Below are 18,315 nucleotides of genomic sequence, written 5' to 3'. Positions count from 1 at the left end.
TTGAAAGGAGCAATGTGCAGGGACTTGAGATACATGAGGACATGAGGCTGCATGGATGAGTGTTTTTGCCAAAAAATGACCGACCTGTGGAGAGGACCTATGATTCTACTACTTGATCATTTCCAAACACAGTTTCTCTTTGTCACATGTAACATAAAACTTTTTGATTGCTCAACAAGCTGAGCAATCAAAAAGTTTTATGTTTTTCTATTCCCATTCACAACAATGACAACGACAACAACAACAACAACAACAACAGTGGTTCTCAAACTTTTTCACAAATTAGACCATGTACAGAGCCCCATCCGATAACATTTTTGCTTTTAGACGTTTTGGTACAGAAAATGTATGAAACCCATGACTGAAATAGTCATACATGCTGTCATTGTGTTACTTATAGATGGAATTACAGTGAAAATAAATTATTCCCCTTTTTGCTGGGGACTCCCTGAAACCAACCTCAAGGACCCTTGGGGGTCCCTCTTTGAGAACGGTGGTAACGGTGGTAAAGATCCCCCTCAGACATGTTGTAAGATGTATAAAATGCTCTGCTTTGAATAATGTGTCTGATATGGTTTTTCATAGAAAAGGCCATTCTCAGCGTACGTGCGCTCGGCTCGGGGCTTCAAGTTTCCACATCATATTTAAATAAGTTGCATACTGGATCACAACTGGCTCCAAACAGGTTGTGATGTCACAGATCATACATGTAGGCCCGCTCCTTAAACTCTGATATTCGATTTTCGAGCTCAAAGAAACTCTCCACTTTCAGTAGAATGTGGAGACACTCTTCTGGTTTTAAACTCTGCACATAAATCCTTCTGCACTGTGAAGTTCAAACATCCAACTGAAGTAACAGGAAGCAAAACAAACTTTAAGTTTGGGCTGTTTGTTATTTTGTGAAACCATATCGACTCAAAATAGAACTGACAGAAGAAGTATTTGTCTTGTTCTTTTCAACACATCCTGCTTTACAACAACAGAACTAACTTATATTGTTTATATTATGGAGAGTTGTTGTCATCTGTATTCATTTTCCCCTTTAGCTGGAACCCCTTCTCATGTAAATTTGGAAAGGAGGCATTGTGAGACAGAAACATGTTTGTTTGTGAGTTGACGTCTTTGTTCATGTCAGATTTCTGAATGAGCAATGGCAGCACAACAAGATAATGTGTTTATCTTGCTGTTTGTGACGTTCCGAGCTGTCAAACACTAAACCAGACGCACATTAGTGAATGTCAGAGGCATCATCACTCTCACGTGTTTATTCATGTTTCCTGGGTGTTTGACAAGTCTATACTCTGAGTGCTTGTAGGCATAGTTCATGCACATTTTATTCTCCCCAAAATGATTTTTCAAAAAGAGAAAGCAAAACAAAATCTGTCCCTGTGTGAAACCTTTGATGTAGATCATGTAAATTTAACAGATTTTATATTTTTTTTTTGTAACAATTTAAAAAACAATCATCACAAATGCAGCTCTGTAGAGAAAATATGAGGCTTTGCATACAAATTGCACCAATTTACACCAATCAAAAATATATAAGAGGATCTGACTGTGAAACACAAACAGATCTCTACAAAAGCAGCATAGAGATAAGCCCTTGCTTCATTGAGTAGTGTACGGTTATGTGACTAATCTCTTTTTTTTTTCTTATTGCTTTGCGATAAAAAAAAGAAAAAAACAATAAACAGCACACAATATTCAAACCCATTTCATACCCGAGAGTACAAGAAAAGCAAAGGGTTCTCTAAACATATGACAAAATGTTTTCAGAGATTCAACTGAAATCCAAACTGAAAAATCATTTCTGATACTTAACTGAAGTACATGACATTGTGCATATTGTGATTTAAATGCCTTTCTCACTGGAATTAATTTTTTATAAAACAGTACCATTCATAGCAGGTGTCATGTTCTGTGCAGATAACAAAGAGTAAAATAAACAGTTACAAAAGCAAACTAATCCCTGGCAATCAGAGTTAATAGGCACTTTGAAAGTACAGTAGCTCAGTAATATACTTTAACTGAATGTCAGTGTAATGACACACAGTCAGCCTGTGTAAGTACAGGCACTCTGCTTCATTAATTAGATCCTATAAACTGGATGGAGAAAGCTGGTTTGTAGGTCTCCTTACATAGGAAGTAAGATGGCAGTTTTTCTTCTCTTTTTTTTTAGTTTTCCAAAAACACAAAATTCGGACATGCTACCACTGGAGGACAATTTTATGCCCCACTCCTGAGATTTGCACAAAGTGCATATGCTGTGTTATCAAGCAGAAACCGTATTTTTCCAGGCCAGTTACTGCTTTGCTTCCATCCTGCGCTGGCACAGTGCAAACATAGTGTTCAGACAAGTCGATACTAGAGCGAGCCCCTCTCTGCTCTTTTCTTAGGGCCTTTTGATTTAAAAGATTGCACAAAACATTGAAAAACTGGCCGTAATTTTGAAAAAGTGTAAAAATACGTTTAAAAACATCTTTTCTAGGTCTTCATAGACCACTTTTGCAGATAAATATTTGCCAAATGACAAAAGTCTTTTATCATTTTTCATACTGCTAGTGTTACTGCAATGATCTGCGTTCCCTAACATAACAGCATATTTTGAAAGAGAGAGGCCAAAACAAACAGAGATCAACGGAAATTACACAAAGAAATAACAAAATTACACAACTTCTGTGACTGAACAACATACTAATTTAAATCTAACTGAAATAAAGGTACATTACTTGGTGCATATATGAAAAAAAAAAAAGATAAATCTTGCATTAAGAATTCTTTCTACCTCTTTTATCTGTCTGACAACACTTCACTTAGGCCACACTTAAAACATGAGCTAACCCCAAAACATCAACACTACAGAGTTAAATAAAATAGAACATTTTCTGAAAACATAAAACATAAAATACTTGGGTAAAAACAGGTTTTGGAAACAAAAGAGCAAAAAAAAGTAACTGAAATTAAGAATTAATTAGAAACAGCCTCTTCAGGCAGATTTTTCTATCTCCCTTTAGCTGCCACAGTGACATCATGATGACGTCTCTGTGACGCTGTTATCCAGCTTTAGGGAAAGTCGCTTCCATCGTAGATGATGGGCTTCTCCATGGTCAGATGGTAGAAGACTTTCTTGGAGATAAACCTGTTGGAGGAAGGTTTCTGATCAAAGGATGGCAATCTGATTAACTGAAACGAGATGCTGAGGCACAACAGAAAGCTGGTTTGAAGGCCAAATGTGCGCACACACACACACACACACACACACACACACACAAACACACACACACATGCGCAGCAGTGGCAGGGAATTATGAGGAAGAGTTGAACCATTTCTGTGATTCAAAAGAGGGAGAAACAGTTGCATGGCAAGGACGATGGATGTCAGGAGTTCCCTACCGTGAAAAGGAGTTGTCAAAGATGAGGGTGTAGAGGCCGGGGTGTCGGACTTTCAGCTGTCCCTGAATTGTCTCTTTATGGGCATTGCAGCGAGTCAGAGGAATCAGGACCTGAGAGAGGAACAGAAACACAGGCCTGTAGTGAAACTCAAACTCTGACAGACAGTCGGTTGGTCAATCTACTACTACTGTTACTCTAATCTTGTTTGTTGGAAACTCAAACACACTTTGATTTAAAAGAAAACTTCAAAGAAAAAAAAAAAAAACGGGAAAGAAATATTGGCATGAGGGATATGAGATGAAAGGTCATAACTCATTTACAACCCCTGACATTTTAAGTACAGGATGTGTATCACAACCTGCTGCGCAACAATGGCAACCCGCAGTGGTTTTTCCGCAGTCTGTGATGTTTGCAAGATCAAACAAATAGCCCTCTCTGTAGGGGGCGCCCATGAAAGCATGCACAGGGACAGTCCAATCTGTCTGGTAATAACTTCTGCTTTTGAGTAATCATGTGTGAGTTTTGAAGTGGCTGCAATGTACAACAACTGAAAAGCCTTTCCTTCAGCCTGATGACATATTTTAAAATCATGCAACAAAATTGCCTTTGGACTTAATGGACGTTGCCAGCGGCAGAGGAACAAGGGCTGAGTGATGCCAAGCACAATGCATCTCAAAGGGACAGGGATTGAATTTTTCTGTTGTTCACCAACTGACGGTGGCAGAAAAGGAGCACAGTATGCATAAGGATGACTATATATTAATAAAAATATTTGGGAGCACCCTTCAGGTTCTAAGCAAAATGTGTGCTCGGTGCTTCACAAAACATTACACACACATACACACTGAGCGCATCTACCTTTGACTGCTCCACCTGCGAGTCAGTGGATTCACGGTAAACAACACTAAACGAGATGCTTTTGGGCTCTGAGGAGAACATCCAGCTGATGGTTGGCCCGCAGTCACCCACGGCAACAGTTATCACACTGTAACAGCTGGACTTGATGAAGAGTTCCCTGGAACCATCACCAAACTGAGAAATATCATCAATGCTGAGAGGGACAGCCATCCTGTACAGAGCAAGAGAAAACGTTAAGATGCATTACAGTGGTGATCTATCAAGTATACACACATATGGAAGTATACAAATGTCATGACTCACGTGATTTCTCCTGATTTGAGAAGGTTGACCTCTGAATCCTGAACAGTGGGAACGTGCTCCTCGGGGTCATCAGGGGTCATTTCTCCTATGCCTCTGCAAATATTTATCACAAGACACATCAATGCAGAACTGTTCCATCTTCATGACTGTTAAGCTACAAAAATACAAAGAACCCTGGTGTCTCCAGCAGAGGGACAGCTGTTTTTCAAGATGTCTTGCTGCTACGCTCCAGGATCATGACCGTGCATGTTAAGTGTATTATGTGTGTATTTCTATATGGATTTATCTGCGGTCCATGCCCCATATATCTTAAAAGGACCATACCAGTTTGATGAAGTAATGTTTACTCCAGGTTCCACTTACTACTGTAGTTTTTTCTGGTGCTTTCAAACACATATGACCGGCCACTGAAGTTTGCTCAGTTGTCATGGAGATGGTGAAGTTGTCATTACAAACTGTCATCAAAGAGGAGCTCTTGAAAAAGCTATTTAGTGGCCCCTGAGTTAAAGTTATTTTCAAAAATTACTTTTTCCAAGATCAAGAATGAACCATGGCAGAGTTTGTTTGTTTTTTTTTTTTACAGGTTTTTCCACTTTTACTTCACATACAAATGATCAGAGTGTTCGACACATTTTCCCACGATTCATGCAGCCAGCGGTTTCACTTCATGTCACCATGAAAATCGACTTACAGTGATTTGACTAAAACCTGACTTAGATAAGTCTGTGACACTGAACATTCAGTCAGCTTATTTATGGTAAAGTCCTGGTATCGTTGTGTGGTAATGTAGATGATAACACAGACTGAAATATCTTCCAAAAGGGTGCATTCAAGCTGTCCACCAAACGGCAGAATTGTTCATGGAAGAGACCACTAACTTTACATTATTCTTTTTATGGCGTCTATATTTGCTCACTGTCTATCCTCTGCTGTAGCTTTGATTTTCCAACAGCTTGGAAAGCAAACACTGATCATTTCAAAAAAGCAATGAGACTTTAGAAAATGCTCAGCAGTAACATAGTGTGGTAAATAGGCTCACATATGCTAAAAGCTGTACTATATGGTCCTTTGAATAGAACATATTGTCTATTTTGTGTGCATAAATAAAAGGATGACAGATATGATCTAGGGAACCTGCTTTTCCATAAATCAAGCGTTTCTGCATATGAACGTATTGTGAATGTTTCAATACAACATAATGCGGATTGATGTTTCAGCCTCTCTCGACATATTTGTGACCCTCAGTACCATGAAACTGTATCACTTCTCCTTTCTTGAAATTCTGTGGTTTTGCCTGTTAATGAAATCAAGAGAAAGTACTTCCCTGATCACTATACTGGCTGAAGAAGTGTGTGCAGGATCCTCTAAAGCTCTCATTTCTTAAGGTGTACTGTGGCAGGGAAACATCAGGAAGGGTTGAAACAAAGAAAACAAACAACTCAAGTTGCACCTACTGCAGAGATGTCTGTATTTAAACAAGCATCAGCTGGCTGAGGCTATATTTATTGTCTTTTGTAAGAGCAGCAGTAGGATGTTCACAGCAGGTTTGTCTAAGATGAATGCCTCCAATGATTTGTTGTTATTTACATCACTGAATCTCATCTCTGAAAAGCAATACATTTTTGTATTTTTGTGCGTTTTCAATCACCCAATACTATATACAGTATGAATGATTTTGCTTCTAACTGGTGGCGTCTGATGATTAGCCAGCATTGCACCAGTACAGTTCATGAATGTAGTGGGGCTGTACCCCTCTCAGAGTTTTGTCAGTTGAATCGGATTTGGCTGTTCAATATGAAGATTCATCTATTTGTTCCTTTTTTTTCATATAGACTATCTGGCAATCAGAAAATCCATTGGCATGAGTTTCAGTGATGATTTCGATCACATTAACAAAGTCAAATGCAACAGAGTCATGAGAACATATTTCTGAGCATTTAAAAATCAGTAAAAGAAGCTGCATATAATGCAAGATTGAATTGCAGCCCACTTGAATTGCCAACATACAATGTCGGGCTACCATATGGATTTGTCAGAATAATGAGACAGGCAGCACACATGTATTTCTGTTTAAATCAAGCTCTTATAGCCTAATTTTTTATTTCACTTGAAACATTAAAACAACGTGTAAATGAATAAACAAATGAAACAGTTTAAAATAAATTCACAGCATTGCCCGCTATGAAATAACTGTTCTTCAACAGGCTAGAACTACTTCTTTATTTCTCCTTAAACATAAAAACTAATAAAAAACTAAACAAGAATAAATTAACAAATGAAATGATTTAAGATTGGAATTATTTTTAGAAAACGTTAAATAAACTCATTTTCAGTGGGGCAGCCCTAGAATGTAGTATATGTAGTTGTCACTCTTAGAGCATTTATTATATTATACTGGACTATGAAAGCCTGATGTGGATGTGTGGGTGTAACTCGTAACTAACTAGTTTTGTCTTTGAAGCTCTGCAGTTTCAGGAGTTCAGTACTAAGCTGTTGATATATGTTGCTCTGACTCAAACGGACCAGCTGAACCAGGTCTCATCCCAATCCCTCTGCTTTGTCCCCAGATAAATACTGGACTCACATATCCAGTGCTCCTGGAGGCCTTCGGTCTTGATCTCCCTCCAGGGAGCCTCCTGTGGTCTGGGACATGGTGTCACTGTCATAGACGCCGTTCACTTCCTCTTCTGTGATGATGTCGAAAGCTCCATCGTCAGATGTGTTGCTGGGGTCTGAAACTGTGAGCAAACGATGAATTCAACTGACTAAATAACTAAAATATTCTCTTTTCTCCTGTTACATTATTACACAGTATATAAAAACTTAATAGAAAAAAGTTTAAATTCATATTTGAGACCAAGCCACTAAAAAAATAGACCTGACATCATGAAGATTTGCTTTCTTTGGAATGAAAGCAAAATAGCTTCCTACGGTAAATGCCAAAATGCCCCCCGGTTCCCCTTTTGTCAGTTCAATCAGAATTCTATGGGCAAGGTTTCTGTCCTTGTTCCTTAATGTGACAAAGTCAATCCTTTCACTTCTGCTTTTCAGTTCACATTTAACATACAATAGCAGGAGACAATGATCCAGAGAACTACCTTGATAAACTTCCAGCCAAGTGTGTAGTTGTTATTTCAGTGTGTAATGCAGTTTTCCTCCCAGCATGCCTCTCACCTGTTACCCTTGGAGTAGGTTTGTATGGGGCTGGCTCAGGAGGTGGTTGAGGTCCAGCTCCAGGTGGAGGAGGCTGGGTGTCTGAAGGACTCAACTCTGCCTCTGTGAACCTCTCCACCACTGCGCTGTGCTGAGTGTAACAGTCCCTGCAACATCGCTCCTTCTTCTTGCTGTGCTTGGTCATCACAAAGTTGTTGCTGCAGTAATAGCAGAAGATGCGGCCACAAAGCCTAAAAAAATGATTCATGTATCAATAAATTAATGACTTTTTAGTTGGTTACACACAGAGCAGAAGAGAGAGAAGCTGTATATAGTCTTAGGCTTAAGACAGTGACATGAGCAGCAGGGTCCAGTAGACCCAGTACCTGCAGTGATGTTTGCGCAGCCACCAGGTGAACTGGCCCTGGCAGCCGAGGCAGTTCCTGGCCTCTTTATCTACCAACCACCAGCGCTCCTCTTCACGCAATTTCTGCTCAAACTCCAGAGCATCTGACTTCTGCCACAGAGCATCTTTGTCCCTGAAGTCATGTACAAAAAGAAACAACACACTTGTAAAGTTGGAGTCATTAAGTGCTGCTTTAAGTCTTGGATTGGGACTGAATATAAAGTTTTAAATTTTTTTAAATCATTGTTTTGGACATTTAAACATTAAAGGCTCAACATTTCACAGCAAATACACCCTGGCTATACTGTGCTTCACTTATCACTAATAATCATTTGAGGTTTAAGTGCTATGTTTCCCACTTCGGAATCTTTGAAGACGGAACAAATTTAGCATCTAATGTACTTGAACTGAACTGCAATTTTATACTGATATATTGTGTATACTCAACACCCTGTTGAGTGGAAGCAGCTACATTTCCCCAAATGAGAAAAACAATGAAGGCAAGCAGAATACAAAAGACTGAAATCATATGGGCACATCCCAGGGGAGTTGACTGAATCATTGTGTTTGTGTTTCAACCCTTGCAAAGTATGAAAGCTTTGTGAGCAGTGAGGCAACGGTGGCTGCTGAAACCAGTGAAGACTGGTACATACAAAGCTATCGTTCTCTTCAGTAACTTCTCTCTCCCACACTTTTCCTCTTATGTTGGCCTTTAAAGACAGTACGTTTCCTGCTCTCGTCTCCATCAAAGTCTTCCTCCAAACTCTTCCGACCTGTTCTCAGTAAATTACCACAACATTCAAACCCTCTTTAACCCTCACCCTGCTCCTCAGACCTCATTTTCCCCTATTACTGTCAAGGAGAATAATATCAGGGAACTGCTCTTACTGGAAGTACTGATTCAAAGTCCAGCGGGACTATCAAAGAGCAGGCAAGTATAACAAGGTGTCAGGCATCCAAAGAGAAAATGAACTTTAACCCCTTCCTTCACTAAGAATCTCTCCGACTGTTGCAACAGACACTGCTGACAGCTGTAATAGAGACAGGTCGTACCTTATAAGCTCAATGAGGCGCTCTTCGAGGTTGGTCTTGGTTCTGTTGAGGTCATCGATCTCTGCAGTCATCTTCAGGAGCTGGCTTTGTTTGTCAGCTTCTGTTGTGTTGAGTTTTTGCTTCAATTCCTCACAGATATTTTGCACAGCTAAGTGCGCACCTTCAGCACTGTAGAGAGTGAGGGAAAGGAAAATTAGTCCTTTTCTGTGTGTTCCTTTTCTTTCCCCAATCACACAATGAAATTCACAGGTATCACTTGTCATGAACGTACCTGCTCACTGCATCTCTCAGCTTCTGAATCTCACTCTCACTCTCGCGTATGGTAGCTTCTGTGTTTGTGATGTGAGCATCTTTCTCGCCACTTAGCTGCAGGTACTGCTCATTCACAGCCTTTATCAAACATCATTAAAAAAGACAAATAATAATTAGTAAAAACATTTTTGACATTTTTTTTAATTTAGTCAACTTTCATTTCAATGATTTAAACAACTGTTCTGTTTTCCTGCATTATAACACTGGTGGATACATAAATTTAAGTACTTGAAAAGGTCCAACAAAAAAAAAAAATCTTTTAACATTTCATTACCTTGTGATCATGAGTGTGTTGTTTTTCTTTCTATATATGTCAAGAATAAATTTCCTTGTGTTTTTATATTGAAATCTGACCATTAACTCTTCCTGTGATGAGTCAAAAATACTTTTGCCAAAAGTAGCCTCAAAATCAAGTCCTATTATATACAGTACAATCAAATAAAACTGTAATCAAGGTGTCTAATCTGTACAAAAAAAGAAACCTAGAAAAATATCCTGCTACTCCTATATTTATCTACTGTTCATGACTACAAAACAAATAATCCTCTTGTTATTATGTCCCATCCAGTGTGTTGCTTCCTTTCCTCCATCCCTTCTTTAAGTGCATTAATAATAAAGGCGCCGGTGTATGTTTTAGGCTATGAATAGCATCTTGCATTGGTATCTATGTCTTCCCTTAATCAAGTACTGTAGGGTTTTCCTTCAACTTGAAAAAGTGAGTACATCAAACATGGCAGTGTATTTTTATATATCACTATTTCTCTGTGAAGATGTGTGCTCTCCAGAGACTTCAGAATGCACTCTACCACCACTGTGTATCCGCTCACAATGTAACCGTTGATTATTTGATCCTTGAAAGAGACAGACCTCTAGTTCAGAAACTTTGGCCTGCAAACTGGACACATTCTTCAGTTCCTCCTCTAGCTGGGCTTTCACCTTGTCTAGCTGTTCGTTCACACTCTGAAAAGTGAGAATAACATGAGAGGAGGAAAACAAGGTAACTGAAGTGAGTGTACAGACAAAATAAACTACAAACTGTAGTACCGTGGTTAGTAACTCACCTTCAACTGGACCTGATGATTCATGCTCTCTGAGCTCATTTGGAACTTGACAGCCTCCATCTCCTCTCTGCTGGAGTCCTTGAGGCTCTGCACTTGGTTCTTTGTCTTTTCCAGCAGCTCCTGGAGCTCTGTAATAGTTCCCGGAAGGTTCTCTTTCTGTGTCAGATCTTCTCTTAGTTTTGCATTCTCTTGCCGTAATTCTGTCATGCACTCTTCTAGTCTCTCCAACTCTTTCTTCAGCTCTTCGTTCTTGGCAGCGTCACCTGCCCAGTGCTCTTTGGCCTCCTCCTTTTCTGCGCTTAGCTTACAGATGGTCATCCCCAGCTCTGCCATCTCTGTGTTTGCCCTGTGTAGACCTTCACGTGTCTCGCCATTCTCGAGAGACAGCCTGTTATTTTCGGCCTTGAGGGTGGACAGCTCTTCGCGAACGGCAGTCGCAGAGATAACCAACTCAGCATGGGCAGCTACTTCTCCATCACGCTGTTTAGTCAGTGCTTCTTCTTTCTTTTTGCACTCCATAAGCTCTGCTATATGCCTCTGATTTAGTGCCTCTGTCTGGGCTTTCAGCTGCTCGGTCAGAGTCCTGAGCTCGTCTCTTTGGCCCTCTGTCACTTCCAGCTGTGCTTGGGATTTTAGCTTTTCCTCCTCAGCTCTCTGTACACGCACCCTGAGGTCCAAGATTTCTGCCTGAAGCCTGGACACTTCTTTCATGCTCACCTCCAACTGGCCCTCGGCCACGGTCAGTTTGCCAGTCACTTCCTGGTTCTCTTTGGCCTGGACAGCACTCCTCTCCAGCTGAGATTTCTCCATCACCTCCTTCTCGGATGTAACTCTTTCAATCACTTCTGTCTGTCTAGCGCAGGTTGCTTCTGCGTCAGCCTTTGCCATCTCAAGCTCCTTCTCCCTGGTCTCCAGAGCTGATAACTTGGACTGGAGCTCAACAAGGCTCTTCTCTTTACTCGTTAGCTGGGCCTCCTTGGCTTGGAGCTGTTCTTGAAGGCTGGCTTCATTCTTGCGTGAAGCTCCTAAGTTCTTCTCCAATTCACCGATCTGCCCATGAACACTCTTCAGGTCGGCCTGCATGCGAGAAAGAGCTGCTTTAACAGTGTCCTGCTCCTCTCTCAGAGTCTGGTTCTCCTGTTCCAGCCGCTTTGATGTAGCCTCCGAGACCTTTGCAGCCATGGTGGCTCTCTGGAGACTCTCATCCAGCTTGCAGTTCTCCTCACGCAGCCTCTTCTCCTTTTCATCTACCGTCATCTTGGTATCATCCAGCTGGCCTCGAAGTTGTTTCTCAGAAGCCCTTAGAGATGCTAATTCAGTTTCAAGAACTATTCTGTTTTCTGCCATTTCCTTCTTTAGCTCCTCATTTCTCTTCACTCTGGTCAGCAGCTTCTCATTTAGTTCCATTAGACTGCCGCACTGCGTCTTGTAGTCATCTATTTTTGTGGTCTGTTCTTTGATGTTAACCTCCAGCTCTGCAAGGTTAGTGGTTAGTTTCTCCTTCTCTGCGCTCAGGCTTTGGTTCTTGGTTTCTAGCTGATGTCGTGTCTCGCAGCAGGAGGTTAGCTCTGCCTCTTTCCTCTCAAGCTGCTCCTTGAGGGCAGTGACTTCTGCTTCTAACGACTCTTTTAAGCCTCCAACGTTCTTCTGCATTTCATCTTGATCATCTTGTGCCCTCCTTTTCACCTCCTCCACCTCTTTCTCCTTCTCCTCTAGAGATCTTTGGAGGTCCTGCAGCTGCCTTTGTAGGTTGCTGGCCTCTTTCTCTCTCACTGTCAAGGCCCCCTGCAGCTTATCAAGGGCATTGCACTGTTCCTCCAATTTAACCTCCAACTTGGCTTTCTCCTCGGATGTAGATGCGACTAATGCTCCAAGTTTTGTTTCGCCATCCTTTGCAGCTGCCTCCTTCACTCTCAGCTCCTCCTCTAACCTTTCCGCTTGCCTTCTCTTCTCCTCTACCTCAGCTACAGCCTCCATCTTCCCCTTCTCTGCCTCTTTCAATCTGTCCAACAACTCATGTATCTTTTGTGCCGAATCAAAGTAATTGGCTGCCTGCTGGCCTTTCTCATTCAGAACTCCATCCAACTTGGCCAGGAGCTCTATGTTTTTCCCCTCAGCAGCTGCCAGCTTTTCCTGGAGCAGGCGTTGTTCAGCCTCCCTGGCTTTTTCCCCAGTCCTGAGTGCTTCCACCTCTTTGGACAGGGCCTCCTCTCTCCCCTGCAGAGCCTTGAGTTCTCCCTGCAAGCCCTGCTGCTCCCCATGGGCAGCAAGAGACACATCCAGCTGCCTCTGGAGCTCCACCACAACCCCTCTGAGCTCAGCGGCCTCCTTGCCGAGTTGCTGCACCTTATCGAGGAGCTCTCGCTGCTTCAGCTCTGACTGGTCCAGCTCCAAGCGAAGGTCTTCAACTGTGCTCACATCTTCGCTGCAGGCAGGCAGGGACTCGTTCAGGTCATTCAGTAGACCCTGACCGTAGTCAGGGCTAGAGGGGAACTCAGGTGCTTGCTAGATGGTTGGAAGAGAAACCAGAGGAGAAAGGACGGAGCAGAAGCAGAAATGTTGAACATCTCTTAATCATAAAATCATAATGTATATTATTTATAATGGTGAAACAGCATTGGATGTTATTGCGTTAGTTACCTGGGAGTAGGTGCTGGCCAGACTGTTAATGCTAGAACTACGACTGGGTGGTTTCCACATGTGGCCAGGTGAGTTTCCCAGTGTCCTCCTGTTGACCATGAATGAAATATAGAATGTTAAACATGAAAAGATAAATGTCAAACACCAGTGACTAAATTCCAAACCTGGTGCAACAGACAAAGAAACACACCCATTCCTGTGATAATTTCTTGTCGATTATTTACATATCTGACCATTCTTTCAGCTTTAGATGTTTTCAAGATTTGTCTTGTTTATTACCTTGCAAAAGTGGGCCACGAGGCGTCAAGGTCATAACCTCTGGAGGCCACATCAAACTGGACCTCATTGAGCTCATATAAATGGCTGATGATGTCAACACTCAAGTGGGGCTTCAAGAAGGGGCTTCTTGCATAGTACCAGTCACTGTGGGGAGAGAGATTAGTGAGGACAAAAAAGAACCACTGGAAACATTAATGGTGACTGAAAAAAGGGAGTTTTGTTTTGTATTTTAACCTTACCACACCCACACACCCATACACCCACACCCCCCCCAAACACACACACACACACACACACACACACACACACTGTTTGATGCTATGTGTCTCTTTGGCAAGGCTACATATACGTATTCTGACTGATTCTGGAAAGTCAGCAATCAGCAACTTAATACTGTACTAGATAATAATAAGACTGCTTGTCATACTACTCACTACTATTTACACTGAAGCTTTACACCCATCTACGTAACAGAAAGGGAAAATGATGAAGTATAACACCATAACGGAAGTACTTTTCCAAGTGCAAATAAGGAAATAACATAATAATAACACAGTTTTAATACAAAGCAATCTCTGTAATTCAAAGACAAGTGTTCTATTCTTTAACATTTTTTACTTGCACTTACAACAAAAGCTCATCATTTGTAATGTCTAAATAAAACATATAATTAAACACCCCCAGGAATTGTTGTTGCAAAGGTACTTGAAACTTCATTAGGTTTGACAGTCTTACCTGGTGACTCTCTGGTTCATCAGGCACTGCTGCAGTGTGTCAGCCAGCCGCTGATGTACGAGGGAGTAGCGAATAAATGCTCGCCCCTTCCCCAGAGATGTCTTCAGCTATCAAGGCAAAAGACAACAATGTTTTAAACAAATACTGACACTCCAGGGAAATCCCACAAGTCAAAAACTACAAGGTAAATGACAATTCATTATTTCTTACTGCTCAACTCGTCTAACAATTTCAATATCAACTACAACATAATTGTGCATGATTTAATATTATGAATATTCAGTAAGTTTACTTTAGATTTTGCATAGGGGACGAAACAGATACCACTACTTAATAAGTGGTTATCTAATATTATTGATGATCAGTGTGTAATCAATACTTTATTTGTTGTTTCATTGTTAGAAACAAAAGAATCTTCATACCTCAGAGATTGATTTGACAAAGCGGATGCCATCATTTGCTCCCTTGATCTTAGCCAGACATTCAGTGAAGTAATCCCAGTAATCTTTCTTTGTACCAAGAAACGAGGTCTTCTCCTTCTGGTCAAACTGAAATGTTGATAGATATACACATAAATACAGTTGAAATGAAAAACTGTTGAAGATTAATTATATTTTTTAGACATGTTTTTTTTTTTGGTTTTTTTTACACAACAAAGAGGACGTGATTTGAAGAGTTTTCCCCAAAACATTTATCATATCTTATGGGAACTAATAATCTAAAAGTTCATCATCTAACACAGTCTTTAGAATTTAGTATCTGTAAATGTGTAATAATTTTGTCAACGAGTAACATAAACTACTTATCTTCTAGGGTCCTATGCATTGTTTTTATTTTACAATTATTTATTGTGTAACAGCAAATGTCTAATTTCTCTAACTCACGATATATCATTTGGAATCAAATTATTTATTCACATCTTCATTGATATTCATTGGGATTCACACCTGTAGCAGGTACTCCAGTTTGTAGGAAAATTTGTGCAGGTTGGTACTGTCATCTGTGATTGGCTCCCCACTTTCCCTGTACTCCTTTGCAAGTTCTGAAACAGCGTCTGAAATTCACAGACATAAAAAGTTCAAATATGAAAAGACATTTTTTCTTTCTACCTTAAAAAACACATTTAAAACATACTTGTCTTATAGATACATGCAGTATATAAAAATGTATTCTAGCCAAAGCAGCCAGGGTTCATGAGGACAACAAACTAATGCTGTTATCAGAGAAAGAGGAAGCAGGAAAACAAATGGCAAGAAACAGGAAAAGACTATTTCCTTAGAAAAGTCCCCTGGCAAAAGAACTGAGAAGAAATACAAAATTACTCTATTTTCAATTCTTAGTGCATTTTCAGTTACACACGCACAAATCTTCCCTAAATTCCCAACCCTTTCCAACCCTTGTCTGTACATGAACTACTTGCCTCGTATCCATCGCAAAAACTGGAAGGAGACCCGTGATGGGTGCACCCTCAGCAAACACGGTCTGTCTTGCTGCATGCTGTCAGAGGCCTCCACCACACCCTTTCTACACGTACATAAGGTCGGATGAACGTTTTCACAAATGATTTTAACCAGAAGAGGTAAGATAGTTCCAGGCAATAAGATTGTACTCAAACTTGACAAGAAACTAAGGTCATGGCATCATGGTAAACCTTACTGACTCTTCTGTCGCTTTCTCTTCAGTCACACCATGTCAGCCATCAACTGCCTGCTGCCAATCTATTCACATACACACACACGCGCGAACAGGCACACACACATAAAGCTGGCGTACCATGTAGATCTCGGATAATCCTCTGGAGTTGGCTCTCCCCGACGGTAGCCCCGGCAGCCATGGCCCCACCGCTCTCTCCCTGGCAACCAGGGGTCACAGGGTCACATCCAGTCTGCTGAATCAGAAAATCAGAATCAGTCAGGAACAAAAGATCGACATGAATGGTCTAACATAGTCTCTCGTGGCCACAAATGGGCACAAATGCACTATACTTTCATGACAGTTCTTCCTAGGATCTCGTGATGGGTACACTGTCAAATTCAGTCTGTAAAATTTGGCCCTTGGGCCTAAAAGACAGTCTGATGGAGTTATAATGGTCTATCACATGTGTAATTTGATCTGATAATTTAAGCAATCACATTAAGTGAGATCATAAATGATGTAAATGGACTGCATTTTATATAGCACCTTTCTAGTCTTATCGACCACTCAAAGTGCTTTACAATACATGCCAGCATTCACACATTCACACAAACATTCATACACTGATGGCAGAGGCTGCCATGCAAGGTGCCAACCTGCTCATCAGGAGCGATACAGCGCTTCCTATCCAAAGCACCCCACAATGTTTCTATGCTCACCCATTCACACACAAAATTTGGGGTTCAGTATCTTGCCCATGGACACTTCAACATGTGGACTGGAGGAGAATCAAACCACCGACCTTCTGACTAGTGGATGATCCGCTCTACCTCCTCTGCAGTCTGATCTTTAACCTTTTATTCCTTCCTGTCAACCTATGCATTTTTGTTTTTGTAACATTCAGTGACACACTTCTAACCAACTAAAAACATAATTAAGTACTCAAATGATTATAATGATACAGTACAGTAATAATTTTAAAGATGTAACTTGCTTTGAAGTGGAAGTCCGCTTAGAATTTACTGAACTGTAAAGACGGTAGAGGAAGGATAATAATGTGATCACTATACATCAGGAGCAACAAAACAGGCAAAAGTTCTGCCAGTTGAACTTTGGGTCAGGACACTGCTTCTGGTTGGACCATACAGTCAAGAAGAAAAGGCCTACATTAAACTGACCGTAGTGTTGGATGCCAGTGAAACTAGACTAACCTTAAGTCACACTGTTATCATTTTATTAGCTTTCAAGAAATTAACTGTGTTGCTGGAAGAGAGTGAGAGTTACTCTTAAATAAAATCTACTTTCATTACTAAAAGAGTCATACATTTTGTACAATTTCTATGCACTTATAGAACCAAACACAGCATGAGATTATGAGATGCAAACTACATTATAATATACTGTAATTAGCCTAGATTTTTGGTTTGCATGGGATATGTACTCTCTCCTCTACAAATTGGGCAAGGTAAGAACAGCTTGTGGACCAGGTAACGTCACCTTCTGTACAAATAAACCAATACAATACAATATCTGAGCCACAAGTGAGAGGCTTTTTAGTGTTCAGACTGTAGAGAAAGGTGCTGATTCAACTCCAATGCTCAGTATATGAACACTACAAATATGGCTGCAAAAGTTACCAGGAAGTTGAGCCAACACCTGTCTGACACAGTGCCGACTAAACTGAAAAGTATAGCATTCACAGAGGTGGTATTTATTGCATTATTATGTTAGATATTAGATATTGTGCAGTTGCTAATGTCCCTGTGTCCATCTATGTGGAACTAAACCCAGCATGCAGTAAGTATGTTTAACATGTATGTTAAATATAGCGTTATGAAAGTAACGTTAGTTATAATATGACAATGTAAGACAAACCACACTCACATTTCAACACACAGCATTGACTCTATGGTTAACTTTTAACCATTTTTTATGATTTGTTACGTTAGATTTGTTAGCTAACAGCTAACTAAGTTAACGTTAGTTGGGTTTCCACCGTTCGGGAAACATTAAAGACAGTTTTGCAATATTAACTATCGGTTTATATAGTGCTATAATGACTTTTCTTACTTCTATGAACGACAGAAAGCTTGCAAAGACGACTTTTGTGTTTTTCCAGCTGTCTCAGTAGCGTTATATTTAGCTTTGACACAGATATCATTTGACAGACGTTTTGTAAATACCCATGACATCACCGGGACAGGAAAGCTTAGATAGTCTTGTAAACTTCCAGATATTTTCTGCCAACAGAATAAGAAAAGTAAAATAACTTTGACATACTTTTAAAAATATGACTCAAGTCCATAACAACCCAGATCGTTTACGCACACACACAAACTTGTTGCAACTGTCGTGATTGACGTTGTGCCATCCATTGACAACCCGACATGTAGGATGCGGACCAATGACTGTGAGGCTGGTAGGCGGGAGCTGAAAATGACTAGTTTGGTTGTCGTAGCAGAGTAAACAGTGCTGTCATGTGATCAA

General features: G+C 40.6%; 1 protein-coding gene across 6 annotated transcripts; it reads right to left on the bottom strand.

Moving 5' to 3' along the window:
- Positions 1-1,232: 1,232 nt before the first annotated feature.
- Positions 1,233-18,212, bottom strand: fyco1a (FYVE and coiled-coil domain autophagy adaptor 1a). Of its 6 annotated transcripts, none has more exons than XM_067597151.1 (18): positions 18,109-18,212; positions 15,967-16,081; positions 15,141-15,247; positions 14,616-14,741; positions 14,194-14,300; positions 13,459-13,602; positions 13,180-13,267; positions 10,540-13,044; positions 10,346-10,438; positions 9,438-9,556; positions 9,167-9,334; positions 8,094-8,246; positions 7,729-7,958; positions 7,139-7,292; positions 4,555-4,647; positions 4,252-4,462; positions 3,394-3,503; positions 1,233-3,139 (listed from the first exon to the last, which is right to left on the bottom strand). In XM_067597151.1, exons 2-18 carry the CDS (start codon positions 16,025-16,027, stop codon positions 3,064-3,066), a joined length of 4,545 nt encoding a protein of 1,514 aa, XP_067453252.1. In that variant the 5' UTR covers positions 16,028-16,081; positions 18,109-18,212; the 3' UTR covers positions 1,233-3,063. The 6 variants fall into 6 exon arrangements, with proteins under 6 accessions (XP_067453252.1, XP_067453254.1, XP_067453250.1 ...); XM_067597153.1 differs by having other exon boundaries at positions 15,967-16,078; positions 18,109-18,195; XM_067597149.1 differs by having other exon boundaries at positions 18,012-18,150.
- Positions 18,213-18,315: the final 103 nt, after the last annotated feature.

Source organism: Thunnus thynnus, chromosome 8, assembly GCF_963924715.1.
Source record: "Thunnus thynnus chromosome 8, fThuThy2.1, whole genome shotgun sequence".
In the NCBI taxonomy this organism is placed as follows: Eukaryota; Metazoa; Chordata; class Actinopteri; order Scombriformes; family Scombridae; genus Thunnus; species Thunnus thynnus.
The sequence above is the reverse complement of the archived record's forward strand: the minus strand, read 5'-3'. Positions and strand labels throughout refer to the sequence as shown.